Source organism: Rhincodon typus, chromosome 33 (assembly GCF_021869965.1).
Source record: "Rhincodon typus isolate 14 chromosome 33, sRhiTyp1.1, whole genome shotgun sequence".
Classification (NCBI taxonomy): domain Eukaryota; kingdom Metazoa; phylum Chordata; class Chondrichthyes; order Orectolobiformes; family Rhincodontidae; genus Rhincodon; species Rhincodon typus.
In genome coordinates this window covers 19,215,805-19,239,559 of record NC_063364.1, presented here as the reverse complement: position 1 = coordinate 19,239,559, position 23,755 = coordinate 19,215,805, and the positions used below count along the sequence as shown (strand labels likewise).

The following is a 23,755-nucleotide window of genomic DNA, read 5'->3' as shown; positions in this document are numbered from 1 at the left end:
TTGTACAATATACAGCTACAGACTGACACTGTACCATAACTGAGGCTACATTGCATGGATGTGACTTTGATGAAAAAAGAAAATCAGACATTGCACAACTGGTGAGAGTAGTGTCATTGGTCCATCAGAGGAAACCTCCAATGGAGTGAAGAAATATTAGGGTTACCTGGTCATTGACTTTGCATTGCAGCTGCACAATCTTGTTCTCCATGCCAATGTTAAGGGTCTTGTAGTGCTCTACAGATCTCGCTTCAATCTTCAGTTTCTTAAGCTCGCGCTTTGCCATCATGCGGCGATAGCAACATTGCAGGTAGACGACAGCGTGCTGGATCCTCTTGTACTTGCGTTTCGCCATCCAGCCACGTGCGTGCTTCTGAAGGATGATAGCTTTCTGTTCCCGGAGGATCTATTTGCATTTTAAATAAGAAATAAAGGTTTTAAAGATTTAAACGGTATTAGCAAAGGCTTTATATTGCCTATCTATAAGAAAAGGTACTGGCATCGGATCTGATCCTGAAATGAATAAATCATCTTGAAATTTGTGTTTCCTGATCTCCTCCACAGATTCTTCTTTAAATCCACAGAATTATTTTGAGATGCAGTTGCATCAGCAATTGCAGCAGCTTGTGTCACATAAATGAATAGTTCACCTCTTGTCAGCCATGGCGATGGGAATATGACACCAGTTGTAATACCAGGGGAAATTATATTTTTGAACAGCGTCATGTTCTCTTGCTTTGTATCATTAAAAAGACAGTGTCTTTTAACAGGGCAGCTCAACCTCTGCTTTGATGTAAAAGGCAGCCACTCAGGTGCTGAATTGTGGACCGAACCGACCACCTCTAACTTGAGAGGTGAGCACACTACCAATTGAGCCAGGCTGAGATCAAAAATGTCTAAATGATTTCATTCATTTAATGCACAACCTCAAAGAATTCACAATTACAGAGGCAACAACTGTAATGCTGCTTGTCACATTTTAATTGTAAGCGATTGAGGTATAATTGTGTCCTACATTAACTGGAACGCCTATCGAGTGCAATATTCATTTAGGAGTCTGTCCCTGTCTGCGTACACATGGCTGCCTGCCTCTCTTCAGAAATTTCTGAAGAAGGGTCTAGGCCCGAAACGTCAGTCTTCCAGCTCCTCTGATGCTGCTTGGCCTGCTGTGTTCATCCAGCTCTACATCTTGCTATCTCAGATTCTCCAGCATCTGCAGTTCCTACTATCTCCGAAACATTGTACTTTGTGTCTGTTTTTGAGGTTCAGGCTGAAGTGTAATACTGGGGAGATTTACTCTGCTTGTTACCATATGGCAATGCAATGTCTGGAAAACTCATTTTATTCACCAACGCTATCAACCTTTATTTTGACACCTGAGTTTATAACAATGAAAACAAAATTAATATGGTTCCTATATAAAATTTATGCACACTATTTCGACAAGTTTGTAATGACAGCACATCATTATAGAAGCTGTATACACTCAACTCTTGGCCAGTACTTTCTGGACATTGTTCTAAACCTCCAAAGCATATGGATGAATGGAATTATTAAAGCAGTTACTTACTGCTCGGTACTGTCGCCTTCCATGAAAGCCTCTCACGAATGACTGGATAACAATGGTTGCTGACTGGATCCGTCGGAAATTTTTCCGAGCAGCACACATTCGCTGGTATTTCTGGATGATGATTGCTGCTCTGGTTCTGCGGAGGAACTGAGCATAGCTGGAACATGACAAAAAACCCCACCGTTATCCAAAATCATCCAGGAGGAAGACATCCTGCAGGCATCAGCCTGACAACGGATGTTAAATCTTTTCAGTAGTGGAGGACGGGTGAATAATGGCCAGGTCATTAATTAGCCACCTCACTGCTCTTCTTTGAAAAGTGGCCAGAGTTCTCTCGATAACCACTCAAGAGGCAGGTGGCATCACATCTCAGGGAAGTGACAGCATCCCCGACATTGCAGCACTCCCTCAGTACTTCCCCGAGAAGTGCTTGAATGTACAATGTCCCGACTCCGACTGACCTCAACTCTTCACAATACAATCAATATCACTAGCATCACAACATTGTGGATTTAAAGCAACGAGCACTCTTTGCTCCTGCAAACATTTGAAGTATTGAGCAGCTGAGGACGAGGAGGAATATTTTTCGCTTTAGTCCCCTGTATTCATTAAGTCAATTTGGAAAGAAAGAACCATGTCGAAATCAAGGACAATTGCTCATGCCTTACACAGATTCAAATTGCCATGCTCACTTGCCAAGAACCACCAACGCTGTAAAATACCCAAACTGAAACACCAGATCGTTAGCAATTGTTAAGAGCAGGTTTGTTCTACATGCTTAATGAGTAATGTTACTGTGTTGTATGAATTAACAAAGGAAAATCCTGAGACAGTAGAAAAGAATAAACAATAAAATGTCATTCATATCTCATCAATAAATAATTTAAACATGTATCAAATATTTTTCCCTTGAGATTCCTTCTCCAATCAAGGAATGTCCCTGCTCCGAGTATCTATCTGGTGCTCAAAGTTCACCTGGACTGATTCATGTTCCAATATTGCTCCATTGCTCAGCAGCAGCTCGGGCAAGATGTAGGGCAGCCTGGTGGCTCAATGGTTAGCACTGCTGCCTCACAACACCAGGGACCCGGGTTCGATTCCACCCTCGGGCGACTGTCTGTGTGGAGTTTGCACATTCTCCCTGTGTTTGTGTGGGTTTCCTCCCACAGTCCAAAGATGTGCAGGTTGGGTGGATTGGCCATGCTAAACTGCCCATAGTGCCTCACACAGGAATGTGTAGATTAGGTGGGTTATGCAGGATGGGTCTGGGTGGGATGCTCTGAGGGTCGGTGTGGACTTGTTGGCTGTTTCCACACCGTAGGGATTCTATGATGAAGAACTTCATTCTTAGGAGGGAAAACCTACAATCACCTGTCAGTCTGGTTGAAGAGGCAGTGCCAACATACTGCTGCACAAGTATAGGTTTGCACCGAGAGATAACCAATTGATTTGGAAAACATCATACCATCTGGCTTGATAGCCCCGCACATATCGCTGAATTGTAATCGCGGCGTTTCGCATGCGGAGATACTTCTTCCGCTGCAGCCAGCTCCGAATAGTCTTCTGGATTCTGATACAAGCAGCTCTGAGCTTGTCTGCTCGTAGCTTTTCCAGGTAAGCCACTTGCCCAGCACGGAAGAAAATCTTTGTTTTACCAAACTGGTACTTGTCTTTGTCCTAGACGATAAGCACAAAATCATTATAGTGTAACAACGGAGATAGGAATGCACCTACGCAAACAACAAAAAAAGCAATTATTCTGAATCTGCCGCTGGTGTGAATCTCTTATTTAACGGATGAGAAATTCAGATCTAAATGAGTCAGCAACAATATTTCAACAGTCTGAGTGGGTTGGGGTTAACAACATTGACTTCATGCAGCTTAGCCAGACAGCTTGGGAATTAAGTCAACTAGATCCTGTTACTTTCGGGTTTTGGGAATAAATGCTTCAAGTCCAGGTCTCAGTTAGGGGCGGCACAGTGGCTCAGTGGTTGGCACTGCTGCCTCACAGCACCAGGGGCCTGGGTTCGATTCCACCCTCGGGCAACTGTCTGTGCGGAGTTTGCACATTCTCCCCGTGTCTGCGTGGGTTTCCTCCGGGTGCTCCGGTTTCCTCCCACAGTCCAAAGATGTGCAGGCTAGGTAGATTGGCCATGGTAAATTGCCCATAGTGTTCAGGGATGTTTAGCATAGGTGGGTTAAAGGGGATGAGCCTAGATGGGAAGCTCCATGGATCAGTGTGGACTTGTTGGGCCGAAGGGCCTATTCCCACACTGTAGGGATTCTATTCTATCCTGGCCAAATACAGCAATTGCTAACTCGATCTCCAGTCAAAATGCTACAGGCACGTCACTAACAAAAAAGTGTGATATCTGTATTTTAAATTCCTAAACCATGCACCAAAAACTGATCTCAACAAAATATTTATTCAGGAAGGATTCATAAGTACAAGTAAATGACTGAAATTTGAAAGTATTTTGAGTTAATGATTGGAAACATATGATACGCTATTACAAAGCATTGATCTATTAGCTTTACAGACAGGCAGTCATTGTGACCATCTATTTATGGAAAAAGTCAGTTCAAAGATCTAGACTAAACAACAAGTCAAATATTACTGTCCGTTTAATAAAGTAGTTTTATTGTCACTGTTGCTATCATTGCTATTCCTAAATGTCAATATTTACCTTTGCAATCCCCCATGTGTACCAAATACAACTTGCAGCAAACCAATAATTCAAAATTCTTTCTAATGCCAGACTTTAAATGTCATTTTGCCGTGTATCTTCAAACCATGGTCACTGACATTTACTTAAATTAGAAAGGCAAAATTTGATGACTTACTAATTAAGTTAATACTGGGAGGACACTCAATGTAATTATAGCGCTATCATAAGTGTTATAGGCAGTAACAGTGACACGTTGAAGAAATGTACACTATACAAAAAGCTACCTACTACAGACTTTGCCTGTGTATAAACCAATGTATCATGGACTCCTGTGATTGTTACAGCAATTTTAAGATGATGATTATTAAAAGGACCTTCCAAACCTCCACCAGCTAGTAGGACAAGGGCAACACATGTATGGGAACACAACCAGGTTTTCCTCCAATCAAATAAATTATTAGATGAAAATGATGTGCAAGGGTATGTGGGAAAAGCAACAGATTGGCAAAGATGCTCATCTAATGAGCTGCTGCAGGCATGATGGACCAAATGGCCTCTGCATGCATTGTAACACTTCTGTGATTCTGTGCATGCACACACCAGCCACGGCCAGGAACCATAAATATCCTTCCTTTACTGTCTGTCGCTGGGTCAAAACCCTAGAAAATATTTCCTAACCTCTCGGAGAGTGTACCTTCAGTACATGGTCTGTAGCTTACTGCCACATTCAGAAGGGCAACTAATTGCTGGCAGTGAATCCTGACACTGCCTGCAAATGCTCACGTCCTATGGTCACATCAAACAGCACTTTAAAGGACAAGGGGGAGGCAATGGCCTGTTGGTATTATCGCTAGATTATTAATCCAGAAACTTAGCTAGCGTTCTGAGATCCCGATTCAAATCCTGTCATAGCAGATAGTGGAATTTGAATTCAATAAAAAAGAATCTGGAATTAAAGAATCTAGTGATTACTATGAATCCATTGTTGAAAAATCCCAGCTGGTTCACTAATGTCCTCCTTGATGTCATCCTTTCCTGGTCTGGCCTACATGTGACTCCAGACCCATAGTAAAGTTGTTAACTCATAACTGCCCTCTGGGCAATTAGGAATGGGCGATAAATGCTGGACTGATCAGAGATGTCCATATCACGAGTGAATTTAAAAAAAAACACATAGCCACCCCTTTGAGCAGATAGTGAAACATTTCTGTTTTTCTAAAATAGCCCCCAACTTTTATGGGAGATCCAGTTCAACAGTCTTAAACTCTTTTCCACTTCTTCTGTGCTCTCATACACATCATGAAGTTAACAAGCATTACTCGAGACTGAAGTAAGGTCACTGGACCTGAAACATTAACTCTGCTTTCTCTCCACAGATCCTACCAGACCTGCTGAGCTTTTCCAACAATTTCTGTCTTTGTTTCTAATTTTCAGCATCCGCAGTTCTTTGTTTTTCTTGACTTAAGACTGAAAACAATTTGCAGCTACAGATACCTCTTTGCTAATTCACTGCAACTGAAGTTACCCATTGATTACTTCAAACCACAAAGATATTCGGTGAGTAACATTTATAAAACTCCTTGTACACTGTCATCGCTACTTACTGATTGACAGACCTTAAACAAATTTTGAGTCCAATATTAACTCTGTGTATATGCATGCATTTAGATCAAGTTAAAATCTCGTCCCATGTTTCCTGAAACCTAACCCTGCAATCTTGTCATCTCTCTTTTTGCTGGATTTTGAATTCTGCTATTCCCAAATGGCACGGATTGGCCTTGTTGAATTTGGATTTCCCTCTTGAGGGAATCTCGTCCTGTCTCCTTTCCCTAAAAGTCAGATCTTGTTGGAAGTGCTGGAATCCTGTCTATCATTTTCAAAGGTCTACAGAGAGACCGTTACTCTGAGTTAATTTTGCCCGACCAGGTGAGGATGACAGATTTCTTTCCCTAAAAGGACATTAGTGAACCAGCTGGGGTTTTTCAACAATGGATTCATGGTCATCACTAGATACTTTAATTGCAGATTTGTTATTTTAAATTCAAATTCCACCATCTGCCATGGTGGGGTTTGAATTCAGGACCCCAGAACATTAGCTAAGTTTCTGGATTAATAGTCGAGCGATAATACCACTAGGCCATTGCCTACTACTTCTCGATTATTAATAAGACTATCAGAAGGAAGAATAACTATCCACGCTATATCGATTAACAAAGTGCTCAGACTACAGCAAGGATATGTTGTAGAGTCCCAGCGAGTGCACGTAGTGGTATCTCAGATTCTATTAGATTTTTTTTTAATACCAATGGATTTTTAGCGACATTTCCTAAGATTGGCCAGACGGTTTTTCAGTATAACTGGCCTCCACATCGGCTACTCACTCCTTTTTCATTCTCTCTTTCTCTCAATCACACAATGAATTTTAGCCCCAACACTCTGCGCACTGCTCTGCACCCTTCCACTGGAGCTGTATCACATTTCTTGCCCATTTTTGATGAGCCCACATTCCTGGAGTTAAATTTTGAAATGATCCAAGTCAGTGCCTTTACCTTCTGCCTTTACCGCAAACTCCATCTTTCTCTGTCGGAGATTCCACTCCCTACCAGGTCACGACCTCTGATTGAACAGATTGCTCACAACCAAAGCAACCTATTTAGCCAATTAAGCTTCTGACCCCAGGCCATCAACAATAACTTGCATTGATATGGTGCCTCTGATGCAGCAACACTGTCACAGTCACTTCTCAAAAGCATAATCAAGGCAGAAAATGAACTCAAGACTCAAAGAAGCGAAGGTTAGGGTAGAATATTAAAAGTATAGAGGAGGAGATGGAGGGCTTTAGGCAGGAAGTCAGAGAGAAAGAGAGTGAATCAGCTGAGGATACAGCCACTAACTGTGGCCTACCATAGGAAAGAGAAATGCAGTTATCTGGGAGAGCTGGGATACACCAATAGCGGGAGACAAGACCATGAAGGAACTCAAACACATTGGTAAGAATTTTAATTTGGAGGCTTTGGAGAGCCAAGAGGTCAGCAAGGACAGAAACGAGGGACAAGCATTAAGTTGAGTGAGATTCAAGTCCAATGTAAAAAGATATAAAAACGTTAGTTCTGTTTTTCTCTCTCCACAGATGCTGCCAGACCTGCTAAGTTTCTCCAGCACTTTGTCTTTTTTTTTCAGATTTCCAGCATCCACATTATTTGCTCTTGTTGCAATAGTTATGCCTGGGTGTGCCACGGTATGAATTAGTGATTCAGCTAGCACTGGACTTATATATCTGCAGAGACTGGCAACGTTACGAAGGTGGAAGGAGGTTTTATGGGCTGGAGAGAATTATGGAGATTGAGTTCAGTGTGGGCTCAGTGATTAGCACTAGTGCCCCTCAGAACCAGGGACCCAGGTTCAATTCCATCCTTGGATGACTGTGCAAACTCCACAGACAGACATTCTTCCCATGTCTGCATGGGTTTCCTCAGGGTGCTCCGGTTTCCTCCTACAGTCTAAAGATGTGCAGGCTAGGTGGGTTGGCCAGGGTAAATTGCCCATAGTTGTCCAGGGATGCGCAGGCTGGGTGGATTAGCCATGAGAAATGCAGGGTTGCAGGGATACGGTAGGGGGTTGGGTCTGGGTGGGATGCTCTCAGGAGGGTCAGTATGGACTTGAATGACCTGCTTCCACAATGTAGAGATTCTATGATTCTAAACAGAAGGCTGAGAACACAAACTATCTGGTGCAGCCTATAATAATATCCAGAAGTCAAGAGTCACCAGCACAGGTATGGAAACTAATCCCAGCTAGATTCTGTCAAGAGTCAGCACATAGATGAGGAAGAGAAGGGTCCCAAGGATAACTCCTTGAGACTCTCCAGGGGGTGTGGATGAAAATGGAATGATAAATTACTCCCCAAGTCAAAAATGCTGATAAAACGTAGTAGGTCACACAGCATCTGTGAACGGAGAAATAATCCTGGCGAAAGGAACCTGTATGCTCCCCTCCAAGCTGTACACCATCCTGACTTGGAAATATATCACCATACCTTCAATGTCGTTGTGTCAAAATCCTGGAACTCCCTCCCAAAAAGCTTCACAGGGCTACCTAAGCCAAATTGACAACAGCAGTTCAAGAAGGCAGCTCCCCACGACCTTCTCAAAGCAGCTAGGGATGGGCCATAAATACTGGCCCAGCCAGCAACACCCACATCCCACTATTGAATTGTAAGAAAATTGTAATACTCTCAAAGTCTTCCATCCTTCAGAAACTACAGTACATCCCAAACACTGCTGTCTACATCTTAGTCCTGACTCCACCATCATCATAATAAAGGCAAATATAGCAGATGCTGGCAATCTGAAATAAAAACAGAAAGAGCTGGGGAGGCTTTGCAGGTCTGACAATATGTATGGAGTGAAAATAAGACTTTTCTTCAGAGCTCGAACTTCAGAACTTTAACTTGAACACAAAACGTTTCAAGTCCAATATGATTCTCCTTCAGAACTAAAGTTCCAGTTCTGAAGAAAAGTCTTTCTGGAGTTGAACATTAATTCTTTTATTAACACACTAACACATTGCTGGGGCTGCCGAGTTCCTCCAGCATCTTCTGTTTCTATTCTATCATCACCCATACCTTCACTTACCGACCCTGGTCTCCAACACCTCAAATTTAAATTCTCAAACTCTCTCCATTACTTACCCTCTGCCAATCACCAAAACTAGCCTACATGACCCAAACTATCTATTTGATTCCCGTCCTGTGCATTGGCCACCAGAAGTGACCATGTCTTCAGCTCACCTGGGACCCAGGTGTGGAAATTCCTCCCTCAACCACAATCTGACACTTGGAGAAAAGCTACCAACTGTTGACCACCCCTTCCCAATATCCCCCCCGACCTTTGTCCGATTTCTGTTCCTACAACGCCTTGATGAAACACTTCCAAATATACTTCCCTGTTAAAAGCAAGATTTCAACGCAAGCTGCTGTTGGCATAATCACGTTAATGGAGACACGGTAAGAATAGACATGAGGATAAAGATTCGAGGGTGGTTTGTGCTTCATCCGTATCGCCTACCCAAAGTATTATGAACAGCTATTATTGTACACCAGTGAAAATATTAAGCCTGCATTGAGCATTTTTTCCCCCCAAATGAAACAGCAATTGTTTTATAAATTAGCGCAATTTAAATAAGCACCTTGATTAACTTTTCCAGGACATTTCTGCACGTCAGCTTTTTGTCACTGAGGACATCTTTCTGCTTCATCAGGACACGATAGCGGTTAAAGAATTCTTGATACGTCCATCTGAAAAATCCACAAACTCAAATAAATCAAAGCAAATCGCCAAATTTAAATCTGCAGTAAAAATGCAGAGAATGTAAAACATGAAAATAAAGAGATAAAAAGATGACTTAAAGCAAAGTGGATTACAGAACATTTCATATGATGACACAGTGGGACTTCCACATTTCCTCTTACACTGTGCACATTACCTTGATGGGAAGCCAGCAGCACTTATCCTAATGGTTTCGAGTACGCCACAAGCTCGAAGCTGCTGTACAGCTCGTTTTGGATCGAACCTACAAAGACAAGTACATGTCAAGGTCTTCTCATAGGTGTGAATGCAAAATGATCAAGTGGACCAGATTCTAAACTGAAGCAAGTCCTGTAATCCTACCCTAGCCCTGCTCACCTCTAGCCTGGGATCCACCAAAAAACGCCAAGCCTGGAGTAGCTGTCATACCAGCAGCAGCCACCATCTCCCTAATGGCGCTGCTGTTCCACAGTCCCACTTACAGCTCTCTGAGATGGGGGGTGGCATCATTATCCCCATCAGAGGCCCATTAACTGACCAAGATGCAGCCAGCCTTTGTGAAAAAGGGGCAGTGCAGGGCCGCAACCCAGGAGTCTGCCCAATAATCCGTATTTAACCCCCATTACCACAATGGAAGAATACAATAATCAAAACAATACTGTGCACCAAGACAGTAAACAATGAAGTGGTAGCATTCAGAGGCAAAATTAACCTGGTCCTGTTTGTATTCAGCACTACATCTCATGCAAGCTTCCACTGTACATAGATTCCCTCTGTCGGGATTCAGAGCAACTGCAGTCAATTCAAGGCCAAACTTCACCAGCAGCACACTTTTGAAGATAAAACACTTTAATGTCAAGTGTGTCTTAAAAAGATTAAATTCTCAGTGGGTGGACAAAATCTCTCTTAAGCTCATTTGCCTTATCCAGTTCAGAGTGATTCAGGCCCAAAAAGCAAACCTGGTTCTCATCTGTCAACAGCAACCATAGCAACAAGCTCAGAGTCACATCATCTGATGGTTCAAACTCTTTCTTATAACCTTTTGATGGGAGAAACTAACGGTTCAGTGTGAGGATTTCAAGAGTGAAAGCTTTCAATTAATCAACTTCCTCCCATACTGCGCAACTGGCAAAATTTATAAGATTACAATGGAGACATCTTAAAAGCAATGTATCATTACATTGACTGAGCTGAGTCATACAGCACCAAGCTCACACTTCATGTGTGATAGAGGGGTACATTGGGCCATTATACAGCTCACGCCTCTGCCAAAGAGAGTCAGTCATTAAAACTTCCACTTATGCAACAGGAACAATTCTAGCAATGGACAACCCAGAATCATTTCTGCAACAGAGCTTCCAACATGTTATTTAACAATGCATTTCCTAACACCACTATGGAAGCACTTTCATCACCAATGGTTCAAGAAAAAGCACCAACATATAAGAACAGGGCAGTATTTTCTGTGTTGACTATTTCAGGTGAACAAATAAACGATAACTTGAACGTATCAAATAGGAGCAGGAACAGGCAAATCAGCCCTTCAGGCCTGTCCCATCATTCAAAAAGATCATGGCTATTCTGTTTTGAATTCTATATTCCCAAGTACACTCGAAAACCTTTGATTTCCCAGTTCAACATGAATTAATTGACTTCCACTTTGAGAATATTCACTGACCCTCCACCTCCACAGCCTTCTGGGGCAGAGAATTTCAAAGTTGCCCAATCCTTAGAACAAAAATTGTCCTTATCTTTCTCCTAAAAAGGATGGGGACCCCTCATTTTCAAACAGTGTCCCCCTAGTTCTCATTATCTCTCCCACAAGAGGGAACATCCTGTCTATTTCCACATTACCAAGACCATTCAGGAACAGAGTCACATCAATCTTCTAACCTCCCGTGAAAACAAGCCCAGTCTGATCACCATAAGGTAACCCACACATTCCAGATACCAATCTGCTACACTGCCTCAAATCGCCTTCAAACCATTTAGATTCTTCCTTATAAAGGATACCAATGCTGCACAGAGTATTGGAGGTGCAGTTTCTCCAATGTCCTGTATAATTGAAGCCTTATAACTTCTGTACTTAAAATGCATACAGCTCCTTTAAGTGAAAATTTCAATTTTCAAATGAAATCCACATTTCATTGATGACTTTTGGGAAACGGCCGCACAAGTGCAACAACAAAAAAAAATCATTGAATCCAGAAGGTCATAAAATTCTTAATGTAACCTTTTCTTTCCTTTGTGATTGCAGGCCAGAGACTTCAAAGATTGTCTAGTTTATAGAGAACGAAGTGGTGTAAAAATGCATCTCTCAGTGACAATATGCACAGGATTTTATATTGTTCGCTGAAAGAAATGATAATGCATTCTGGATCAGTTTATGCAACTTTTCTATTTTAGCCCAACATGAATAGCAATCGACAGCAAGGGCTACATAGAATACTTCTTCTGTACACACGGTGACAGATGCCATCATCAGACATGATAGCACAGGTTAATAAAGTGAGAATGAAAGCACACTTAGTTTGGCTTACGTGAAAGCAAGTTTGTCATCATTGGGTTTAATGCATCGTACGTAGTGAGGAGTTGTAGCATTAAGGGTCTCCATCAGCAGATGAAGGGAGTTACGAAACTGCAAGAAATTGATACATACAATATTAATGTGCAAAATTGGTGGATCAGTTTGACTTTATCCTCTCACCTGTGATTTGTCGGCCTTTATTTTTCCTCAAATGTATCCTGCCTTGACACCTTATTGCCGCCTCCATGGTTACCATTGCCTTCCACTATCTTGACCCACTGACTTCAAAATTACCCTTTGAGAATCTTGGTCAGAAATCTGTTTGAGCCCAGAGACTCTCCTTATTTTTGGGGAGGGGTATTGGTGGTGAGGAGTCAGAAAAACTCAAGAGTATTATGTATTGATCCCATCCGTCTGCCTCCCAGCATCCAGCTCTCCAGCAGTTCCTCCAGAAACCTGGGAAAAAGGCGACACACCAATCTCCTCAAGTCACAGAACGGGAGCCCAGAGAACAGAATCTACAATGTAGGTCATCGGAAAGGCAAAAAGGAACACAACCAGAAGAAAGGGAAGTCCGAAAATGAGAAAAGGAGCCATTCTTTTTCATTTAGCCTAAGGCAGGTAGCAAACAATACTTTACATAAAAAGAAGAAAAATATAAAAGTAAAAACAAGAGCAGATAATTCACAAATGTGCTGACTGTTTCACATGATCTATTAGCATTGAGCTGCCGTCCTCTATAAAGTAGTAACTGGAACCCGTTTTACAGAAATCGGATAGTTTACCCACGTATTACAGCTTTGTAATATCTAATGGATTGCAGGGTTGGATTTAAAATTCTCATCCTTATTCCCTAATCCCTTTGTGGCCTTGCACTTCCCAATTTCTGGAATCTCTCCAACCCCAGAACCCTCCGCAATATCCGCGCTCCTCAAAATGTCTTTTGTGCACTCCCAATTGTAATGCTTCCACCGCTGCTTCAGCTGCCTTAGCCCCAGGTTCTAGAATTACCGCCTTCTTACACCTCTCTATCTCTCTTACCTCCTGGAAAAAACTCCTCAAAACCTTTATGCAGTTTGATGTCACCCTTTCTTTTACAATGTTTCTGTGAAGGCATCTTGGAATCTTTCATTATGTTAGAGGTGCTATGTAAATGTAGATTGTCGGTGCTGTTGCTGTCCAAACAATGGGAATGCAACAAATGATGCTCGCTACAGTCTCTCGACCAAATAACAAAAACATTTTGCCTCAAAGCCCCAGTAAACTTTTTGCCTCATGTACACAGGGTCCCAAACTCTCCTTCACAGTAAGAGCCCTGAGCCCTGTTTGAAATCCTGAGGTAATGCCAATTTAAATAATTTGAGCAGAAGCCAGCACTTTTTTTGAGTGTGAGCGAGAGAGACAGAGAGCGAGAGATAGACAGAAGAGGAAGTGTAGAGAGAGAATGAGAGCGTGAGTGTAGAGAGGGACTGTGTAAGTGAGTGAGAGAGAGATTGTGGAGAGTGTGTGTGAGAGATAGAGACAGAAAGAGTGAGAGCGAGACCACGTGTGAATGTGTGTGAGAGGGAGTGCGAGTGAGTGAAAGTTTGTGCATGACACAACATTAAGAGGGAGAACAAGTGGTCATGTTGACACAAAAGAGCCTGCAGAGGGATATAGACAGTTGAGTGGGCAGAAATTTGGCAGCTGGAATATAATATGGAAAAATGTGAGGTCATGCACTTTGGCTGGAAGAATAGAGGAATTGAGTATTATTGAACTGGAGAAAAACTGTGGAAAGTTGCACCATAGAGGGATTTTGGAGTGCTTTTCCATGAAATTCAAAAAGCGAGCATATAAATTCAGCAGATAATAAAAAAGGCAAATGAAACTTTAGCATATATTTCAAAGAGAATGATGCATAAAACTATGGAGGTCTTGCTGAAACTATACAAGGCAAGAGTCAGACCATAGCTGGAATATTGCAAATGGTTTCGGTCCCCTTCTCCTCAGACAGATACAGTGGCCTTGGAGACAATCCAGAGAAGGTTCACTATACTGACAGCAGTTATGGAGGGATTTTATTAAGAGCTGAGTCTGAGTAAGTTGGGCTGGTGCTCATTGCAATTTAGGAGAATGAGAGCAGACCTTATTGAAACAGATAAGGTTCTTAGGGGGCTTGAAGGGTAGGTGCTGAGAGGTTGCTCCCCCTTGTAGAAGATCCTAGGACTAGAAGGCATAATGTCAAAGTAAGGAGTCACCTATTTAAGACAGAGGAGGAATTTCTGCTCTCAGAGAGTACTGCATCTCTGGAATTCTTTACCGTACAGGGCTATCAAGGCTGAGCTGACAAGGATATTCATGGCCAAGATGGACAAATTTTTCTCCAGCCAGGGAACCAAGAGGAATGGGTAAAGGCAGGATAGTGGAGTTAAGGATTATCAGAACTCATTGAATGGTGCAGCAGACTCAATGGGCTGAATGGTCTGTATTTGCTCCTGTGCCTTATGTTCTTAGGACTTAAACATAAATAATAGATTTTATTTTAGGAAAAAAAAAGAGATTTGCACTCTACTCAAAGTACTAATAACCTCAGCAATTAATATATGCGTCATCAATTGGCCATACAACGGTTTTCAGTCTTGACATAATCCAAGCTGATATTTATTTTAAAACAATGCGTATTTACATAGTGCTTTAGATGCTGAATATCTACCAGGTGTCTCTCAGTGCTTTACACGGAAGGAAGTACTTTTTGAAGTGTGATCATTGCTTTAAAACAGAAAGCACTGCAACCAATCTGTGTACAGCAAGCTTCCACTAACAACAATTTGCTAATCTGTTACATCATGAGGTTGATTAATGGATACATTTGGCTAGGACCCCAGGGAGAACAGCCCTGCTCTTGTTCGAAATAATGCCTCACAATCTTCTTCATCCACGCGGTCAGGGAGACGTGGTGATTAATGTCCCATGTGAAAGACAAATCTCTGACATTGCAGCACTCCATTAGGACTGCACTAGAGGGACAGCCCTCAAGTGGGACTTGAACCCAGAACCTTAAGAGTCAGGGGTGAGCATGCTACCAACTGAGCCATGGCAGGCACCCTGTTGCTAAAGATGGGCTATTTGTTTGATACAAACGAGTGGTTTGTAACATCCCTTTAGAGTTAACCCAATCCAGAATTAGCCATCTTGGTGAAGGACTGAAGTGATGTAAACAAACAAGAACCATCCCTTCTAGCGGCACGGTGGATCAGTGGTTAGTACTGCTGCCTCAGAGCGCCAGGGACCCGGGTTCTATTCCACCCTCAGGCAACTGTCTGTGTGGAGTTTGCAAATTCTCCCCATGTCTGTGTGGGTTTCCTCTGGGTGCTCCGGTTTCCTCCCACAGTCCTAAGATGCGCAGGCTAGGTGGATTGGCCGTGCTAAATTGCCCATAGCATTCAGGGATGTGTAGCATAGGTGGGTTATAGGGGGATGGGTCTGCGTAGGATGGTCTGAGGGTTAGCGTCAACTTGTTGGACTGAAGGGCCTGTTTCCACACTGTAAGGATTGTATGATCTTCTGTAAAGGGCAGTAATGGACCAGTCACAGTAAACTAGCAACTCAATACCCAGCTTCTAACTTCCTAATCTTTTTCAATCTGAATCTAAATTCTCCAACTGAAAGATTTCTTTTGGTTTACTAGTGAAGGTCCTCTGAGCCAGTAATTGCTACACTAGATTAAGTGCAGCAGCAATATAGGCATGCAAATGTTCTACACCTTGGAGCTCCTCTTTCAGAAGCCACCTCAAGCCAAGCCCCAGTCTTACCTGGTGTCCCACTGATTTCTTGTGCTCTTTGCTGGCCTGCAGTGATCGAGGCTTAGCAGATTTCACAGTTGCCCTGGTAACAGGGGGACGTCCTTCAGTAGGGCTGGTAGCTGGCTTCTCATCTTGGAAGAGCTCCGCAAGCAAACTCAACTGGTTTGGTGCGAATCACAAGAACAAGCAGAGAAAACATTCACATTAGCAAGTCTTTAACCCCTTGTTCCAAAAGCTCACACCAAAGAAACCAGACACCGGGTTTGCTGTTGCCACAGATCCACAGTCAATATTTTAATGGGGCAGCAATTCTATAATTGGCTCTTAGAAAAGACAAAGATTCAATTTGTGCACTGATCCAATTGACAACTCAATGATACGAAACGGAACAACATAAAAATTACAGCACATAAACCCAAATTAGCTCAATTGTTCCATTTTCACATGATCGTCCTCCCAGCTCGCCTGATCAACATACCCGTCCATTCCTTTCTCTCTTATGTACTTACCTAGATTCCCACGAGGTTAGTCACCTGCAATGCTCTGTATGGCAGAAAGTCCCAAATTCTTACTATTTAACACATCGAGAAGTTGCTTCTGAATTGTTTGTTAGATTTATTCAGTGATTATTTCCCATCCAGAGGTTTAGATCTGCTTTTCTGGCTTTCCTGCAAACTACAGTTTCTTGGAACAATGGAAAGAGATGGCCCAAGCACTGAGTTGAACTGGATCAGACCGGAGCTGACCGGTACAGGCTGATCTATTGTCAAATCCTCCTGAAGGAGTCGGGCCATGCAGTCACACCTTATCTTCCTCCACAGGAAAGGTCCTGAATATTTGACTTTTCCCAACGTAAATGAAGGCTTTGTTTCATCATCGTGGGGCCCACTACACGTCGAGCTGTAACTAAACAAATTCCCTTTTCTGGAGGGCCGGGACATCTCGGCAGAATCCGGTGTCTCGTGCTTGCTCATCATGAGAGGCAATGTCAAGGGTGAAGACAGATGTGTGCCACCCTCTAAAAATGTTCCAGGAAAGTGATCAAACCCAACGACTTACCCAACATTTACAATGGAATGGAGACATGCATGACAGACAGTGAGGTTGGGAAAAAAAGGCCTTCAACGCAAAAATCAAATCCAGTTCTATGTAAATTTGTGCTAAAATACTTAATTTGCCCTGAGTTTTCCCCAATCCATGAACTCTGAATGTGTTTTATTTCACATAGGTCACCAGTTCAACTGATTTACAAAGAACACGATTAAGTGTTGATCAGGTTATATGCTCCAATTTTGACCTGAAGTTCTCAATAATTCACCTCAAGACACTAAATTACTAAGGACAGCTGCAATACTTAATGTTCATTTTTTTTAAACCAGAAAGCAGAGAAGGGGCTCTTATGGTGCAGTGGTAAGTGTCCCTACCTCTGGATCGGGAGGCCCAGGTTCAAGTCCTACCTGCTCCAGCTTTGTGTGAGAATATCTCTGAATCAGGTTGATTTGAAAATATCCACCAGCAAGCACAGGCAGAGAACAGAGCTGAAGGTTTCTAATGAAGGGACAAGCTCCATATATACACTGTCCTCTCACATTGCCTCAAAAGATTGCACACCAGTTGCAACAAAGGAAATGGCATCTTCATTTTTCTACATGACACCGGAATGGTACAAGATCAACTCACTATTTTGAGAGAAGTCCCCTTTCCAATCTCCCTGTAATTTACCACTAAACACACCTAGAATACCAACACTGATTTATCATACAGCGTACAGCCTCAGAATGCAGTCAGTTATTACTATGTAACTGAAAGTAATCATTACACTGCTGTGTTGATGGTCTGAATGCATCAAACATGGAACGTTTGAACTCTATGTGCCCTCTAAATTACAACTCCTCTCTATTGAAAGCACTGCCTCATGCTGGAGAACAGATTCGTCGTCGTTTCTTCAGTGGTTTTTCTTCACGTCCTTGTTTCTGGACAGGGGCCAGATGAATGATGTCACCACCAAGTCTCATTTTGCCTGCATCCGCCACACTTGCACTCTTTGGCAATCATCGTTTTCTATCTTAGAGAGTCCCTCAGGATCAAGCACTCATTTGTCCACTCTGCTTCGATTGGTTCGGAGCTGGCGATGAGTCCAATGCTCAGTCTGCCATGCGTGGGGATGGTGGTACTTGGAGGATTGGGAAGACAGGTTGTTTGGCAAATTGTGCGCTCCCTCCAACAACTCACCATTGCCCCTACACGTCCCCGATCTCAATGTGCTCACTGCCTAATGGAATGAGCCTTCTTCATCATGGTTTGTCACAAGCCAGACTCTCCTAGAGGCAACGGCAGTGTTTGATCTCTAGGGGATGTTCTGAGGATAATCCCATAGCAATCCTGCTGTTCCTCCAGGGGGACTGCTGTTGCTGCATCCAAGCTGTGACAATAGCAGCTGATTGGCAGTAATTCTGGTGTCAGGAATGTCATCGACACACGCTGACAGCAGAGCTGGTTTTCAGTGATTAGCATCTCGACACTGGCCAAGTGGCTAAGACTAGTTGTGGCTTCTACTATGTACCCACACATCTTCACATCACCCCAACTGTAGGTGACACTCATGCAGGACGAGCTTTAATGGCAGGATCAGCGCGTGATCTTCTGCTTCGGAAAGACTTCGTAAGGAATCACAAACAAGGGAGACACTGTCTCAGGCAAAGAGGTCAGTCATATAGTGCTGTATGGAGAAGAAACGTCTCCACTCAGGGAACTGGGTACTTCTAGAATTATTAACAACAGAGGGTTGTGGATGCTGCATTAGTGAGTAAATTCAAGGCAGAGATCAAGACATTCAAGGAATCAAAGGCAATGGAAAGCTGGTGAGAAGATGAGTGGGTCATCCATGATTATATTGAATGGTGGAGCAGGCTTGAAGAGATAAATGTTCTAGATGTCCTTTTATCTCAAATGTTTTTGTTTCATTCAGGGTAGTGAAAGTACTGACTAGAGCTAGAGGGCAGCCAAAATAAGCATGCACATTTAAAAATCGACAGTATTTATAGATAAGACGGATATAGTGAGGGTGACAAGGGCACTAATGTCTCTATTCAATATCCCCATGCAGCAGACAGATCAAGCAACATCCTTCTTGTTTTTTTTAGAATGGTGTAGCCCTGGGGCTTTCCAGCTCATGCAATAGCCAGAAATACAAACTGGAAATTTTTAAAACTTTTACCTTCTGAGGAGTCAACGTCCGCGAGAATCAAACAGGGTAAAAGAAACATAACAATCAGCATTGAATCAGAAAGTGTAGTCAAATAAAAACAGCGCAGTGCCCAGTGTTTGGAGTTTCTCTCTCTCTGTCTTCACCTGCTCGCTCCCTCTTTCACTGTAATAATGTTCCACCAATAGCTATTGCCCCTTAACATCAATTCTACATAGCCAATGATAATGCAGGATTTCTTGATGTCAAAGGCTTCAGGATGGGTGAGGTGACAGAAGTGGCATTGGCAAGGTGGGCAGCAGAAAACTGCACTGGGAGGCTTCTCATAGGAGGGCAGAGATATTTATCAGGTGTCAACACCATGGAGACAGCCAGCTGACTTATATACTCAGAACCCAACAGGGGATGGCCCTGTCTCTATCCCTCTCAGCCCCTCCTTCTTTTCTCTCTCACATCCACCATACACACCCACACCTGCATGCACCCATGTGGAGAGGCCATCAGCTCACTGGAGGAATCCTCATTAATGTTGGTTGAGTTGGGCAGCAGAACCTCCCATCAGATTAACTCTAACTCTCAGGGCCTCATTATGGACAAGGCCACATACTTTCACCACCATGTCCACATAGTCACTTCCACCAGGGGGTGCTAGATACCCATCAAGAACAGGAACCCAGGCCAATCTTTCCACCCCTTAACCAGGCACATTTTAGAATTGATCCCAAACAGAGATGCATTAACTCAGCACAGGTATGGCATCAGGCTTGCAACCACTCTGCTGTGTGTAACCTATCTACATGGACCATTTTTTTGGGTGGGCGGGGAGAAGAAGAATTATCAAGTCCACTTTGTTGCTTAGAGGCCCAATTACCCATTAAAAATGTACAGATGTTCCTTAAGCTCCCAATTAGACCATGACATGCTGACGTCCCTGTCAATCAATCTAACGATAATTTAGTGACAACTTTATGTTTTATCAACCACTGATCCTAAACACCCAGTCAAGTCTCATTCCCCCAGTTTGGATCAAGGGATGTCCACGTTTGTTTCTAAAAACCCAGAATTGTCAGAATTTTAAAAATTGCAAAGAAAGCGCTGTTTTTTTTAAACTAGCATTAACGTTGCTTTGCATCAGTACCAAGGTTTCAAGTTACAATCCGCATGCAGAGAATTCCAAATAAATGTTACATTATTTTGTAGTTATCTCGTGGAGAACTGTTGACAGATAACCAGGTGAGATGCAACTTTATAACAGGACTGCTGCATTCTGTAATACACAATATTTTTCAGCAACAAGAATCCTAGTTCGTTACAGCTCAAGATTTCCACAGGTAGCTCAGAGCACAGTAACACTCACCTTGCTTGCCTTCAGCACTGTGATCTGTTCCTCATACACTGTATCCTTGTTCTTTTCCAAGAAACCCTCACACTGGTACTCAACCTGTTAAAGACCACCAGGAACAACACTAGATTTAGGTCAATGAGTAATCTCCACAACTTCCTGAAAAAGAAGGTCACAGTCAAAATTGATTCAAAGCCAAATGCAGGAACGTGGAGACGTGTGCTTGACACAGCAATGCAATCAAGGTCAGAGAACTGCAGAGTAGTAGATCTGCTTTTAAGAAGCTAAAATATGGTTAAGTGTCATTGGAATGGTAAACATCAGAAGACCAAACATTTAAAATTCAAACAAAACAATTTTTAGGAGGATTGCAAGTTCTGTATTCCTATCCAAGCATATTACAAGTTTCAAACATTAGAGAGGTTGATCAATAAGACTGAAATTTTCTTTAAAAGAATCCAGATAAAAGGACTGCATCTCTGCTATAAAGCTTGAAGCAGCTCGATCTGAACCAGATTAATCTGCTTTCATACAGTATACAGTAACCAAACACACAGGATTCTTTCAGAAAAGAATTTCAGCTACCCTGAGAAACAAAGTATTTGATACCATTTATAGAAACAGACAATGGAAACAATCCCAAATAAAAACCAAAAGATCTGCGGATGCTGTAAATCAGGAACAAAAACAAAGTCGCTGGAAAAGCTCAGCAGGTCTGGCAGCATCTGTGAAGGAGAAAACAGAGTTAACGTTTTGGGTCCAGTGACCCTTCCTCAGAACCCTTCCTGTTGTGAGGAAGGGTCACCGGACCCGAAACGTCAACTCTGTTTTCTCCTTCACAGATGTTGCCAGACCCAATGGAAACAATCCCCTTGTTCTTAGCAATAAGTTTCTCCCTCAGTATACAAGGTAAAGTCACCACAGATTCACTCTCTCAGTACAGAGAGATGACTGGTGGTGGTTTAAACCTTAGGGTCACCATGCCTTAGGTGAAGGGACAGGTAGGGAAGAAGAGTCCTTCAAGGTAACCTCAGCTGGTGCAGGAATCGAACACATACTATTGGCATCACAAACCAGCCATCCAGCCAACTGAGCTAACGGACTCCCTCCGTTAGCATAGAGCAACAGAGACACAAGTGACCCTACTGAAGGGCAGCCTAAAGTGTCCTGGTGGAATCGGAATGGGTTTTTAGGTTGGTAATACAGATCTTAGAACAACGCTATTGAACAACGCTATCTTTCTTTTACCAACTTTATTCCTCTCCAGGAGGTACGGAATTCAAAAAGTTGCTCTTCAGTACCTGACTGCAGGGGTCATTATTTAGGAAGGTTTTATCTGACTTTGATGGATACAACATGGACAAACAAGTGCAAACCCACTTCCAGTTACAGACATTGGATAGTAAACAAGGGAAGCACTGTCCTTGACTCAGGTCCACACAAACAGAGCTTAGGAATGATTTTGAAGGGCAGAAGATTAAAAAAATAAAAGCTGTCTGAGCAACCAACTGTGCAGCCAGCAAAAGGACTGGGATCTTTATGCATTCACTGCTGAATTTCAGTGAAACAATACGTGAACCCTGTACATGCAACAAGAGATAGTTTACCATTGTTCTCACCAGCTGGTCACCAAATCATTCATTTATACCTCCCAACATGGAACAGATTAAGAAATCCAAGAGATTAACTGTAAAGCCCTTTTACCTTGTCAGCAAAGTGCTGGACGATGAAAGCCTTGTTTGACAAGCGTGGTTTATGAAACAGCGCACTCTTGTTTAAGTGAGTGTTGTAAAGCTTCTGAGCCCATGTGTCATCAGATCCTTTGGGCATCTTAATGTGAAAGAAAGAACAATGCCAGAGAAGAAGAAGAATCAGTGTGTGCTTTTGTAAAATTAGAAATTAGCTCAAGTGACAAGTACTCTAACGTCTACGGGCGAATATTATGCAAAAAGCAAAAGCAAGGTACTGTGGACGCTGCAGAGCTGAAATCAAAACAAAGTGGAGAAACTCAGCAGGTCTGGCAGCAGTCATTGAGAGAGAAATAGAGTTAATATTTCAAATTCAATGTGACTCATCCTCAGAACTAAAGGCAAGGTGAAGATATTAATGGGCTCGATGCTGTAGAAAAAGGTGGGGAAGGAGTGAGTGGAAAGAAAAGGAGGTCAAAGAAAGGTTAGAGGGTGAGCAAATTAAAGAACAAAGGTGTCACAGAACAAAAGGCAAAGGGAGTGGTAATGGTTGTAGAAAAGAGACAGTGCAGAGATCCGGAGGTGGTGCCAATAGCAGAACATTATAGATGGATTTCTATAGCAGCTCCTGGCTTCAGAGGTCAATTCTGTGCTGTGAATTTGAAGTCACTTGATTTTCTTCTCTAAGGGACACAGAGAAAAGGCTGGATTTTTTGCTTTTGTAAAAACAATCTGCAGGTTTTTGTGATTAATTTACCTGGTACCAGCCCACGCATTACCAGATTCAGCAAACTCAAATTCACAACTTGCTATGGCCAAATTTGAACTCTGCCTGCACGTACCACAACCACTTGGCTACCACATCAGTTTGTAATTTATTCCAAATAACAGCCAACTATCTAACAGCAGTGGAAATCTTTCTTGGCTGAACAAGCCGGTCAAAAATTAGCTGGACTAGGTGCCAGGCTTCTGTTGTCTGGAAATACAGCAACTGTCATATCTGCCTTGAATCCAAGGAATGAGCTCAGTTACTGTGATGTGAGAACACTAAGGCAAGAGATCCATCACTGAATCCAGGGCCAACCCATGTATAACTGTCAAGACTTACCTTGCACTCTTCATCCAATAGATCCAGGATGCCAAGTTTAGCTTCAATTAGGTTGATGCAAGGTTGATTGTCATAAAAATCTATTAGTGTCCATGGAATCTGCTCCTTCATATACTCCTCCTGCTCTAGTTTGAAAACATGCTAGATAGCAAAGAGAAAGTCTCTGTTAAGCATCTCTGGTCTCCAAACTGCTGAATGTATTAAATTGGGCTAAAACCAACCATCCATTTACACATTCTGTAAGGGACAGTACATATCAATGACAGGAGAAAGGGCCTACTTTCTACATTGCTACACATAGTGACTGCACTCAACGTTGTTGGGTAGTTATGGGGAACTGCACTGATCATCAAACCCCACATCCTTGGGAAAGCGCATTTGCCTCTCTGTAGAAAGCATTTGAATTCACTGGATATTGAAGGCAAGGCTCTCCAGCTGTCAGCACTTATACAGAGATAACAAAGTGTAGAGCTGGATGAACACAGGAGGCCATGCAGCATCAGAGGAGCAGGAAAGCTGACGTTTCGGGCCTAGGCCTGAAACGTCAGCTTTTCT

At 42.6% G+C, this 23,755-nt stretch overlaps 1 protein-coding gene across 1 annotated transcript in view; it reads right to left on the bottom strand.

Annotated features, from left to right (window-relative positions):
- Positions 1-23,755, bottom strand: part of myo5aa (myosin VAa) — a 184,796-nt gene that overhangs the window by 49,806 nt on the left and 111,235 nt on the right. Inside the window, exons 13-22 of the mRNA XM_048615733.1 lie at positions 23,201-23,341; positions 22,109-22,234; positions 20,420-20,503; positions 15,867-16,016; positions 12,086-12,183; positions 9,724-9,810; positions 9,427-9,535; positions 3,036-3,247; positions 1,571-1,727; positions 167-406 (exon numbers count right to left, since the gene is read on the bottom strand). Of these exons, the coding sequence (XP_048471690.1) occupies positions 167-406; positions 1,571-1,727; positions 3,036-3,247; positions 9,427-9,535; positions 9,724-9,810; positions 12,086-12,183; positions 15,867-16,016; positions 20,420-20,503; positions 22,109-22,234; positions 23,201-23,341 (1,404 nt within the window). The remainder of the gene's footprint in view (positions 1-166; positions 407-1,570; positions 1,728-3,035; positions 3,248-9,426; positions 9,536-9,723; positions 9,811-12,085; positions 12,184-15,866; positions 16,017-20,419; positions 20,504-22,108; positions 22,235-23,200; positions 23,342-23,755) is intronic.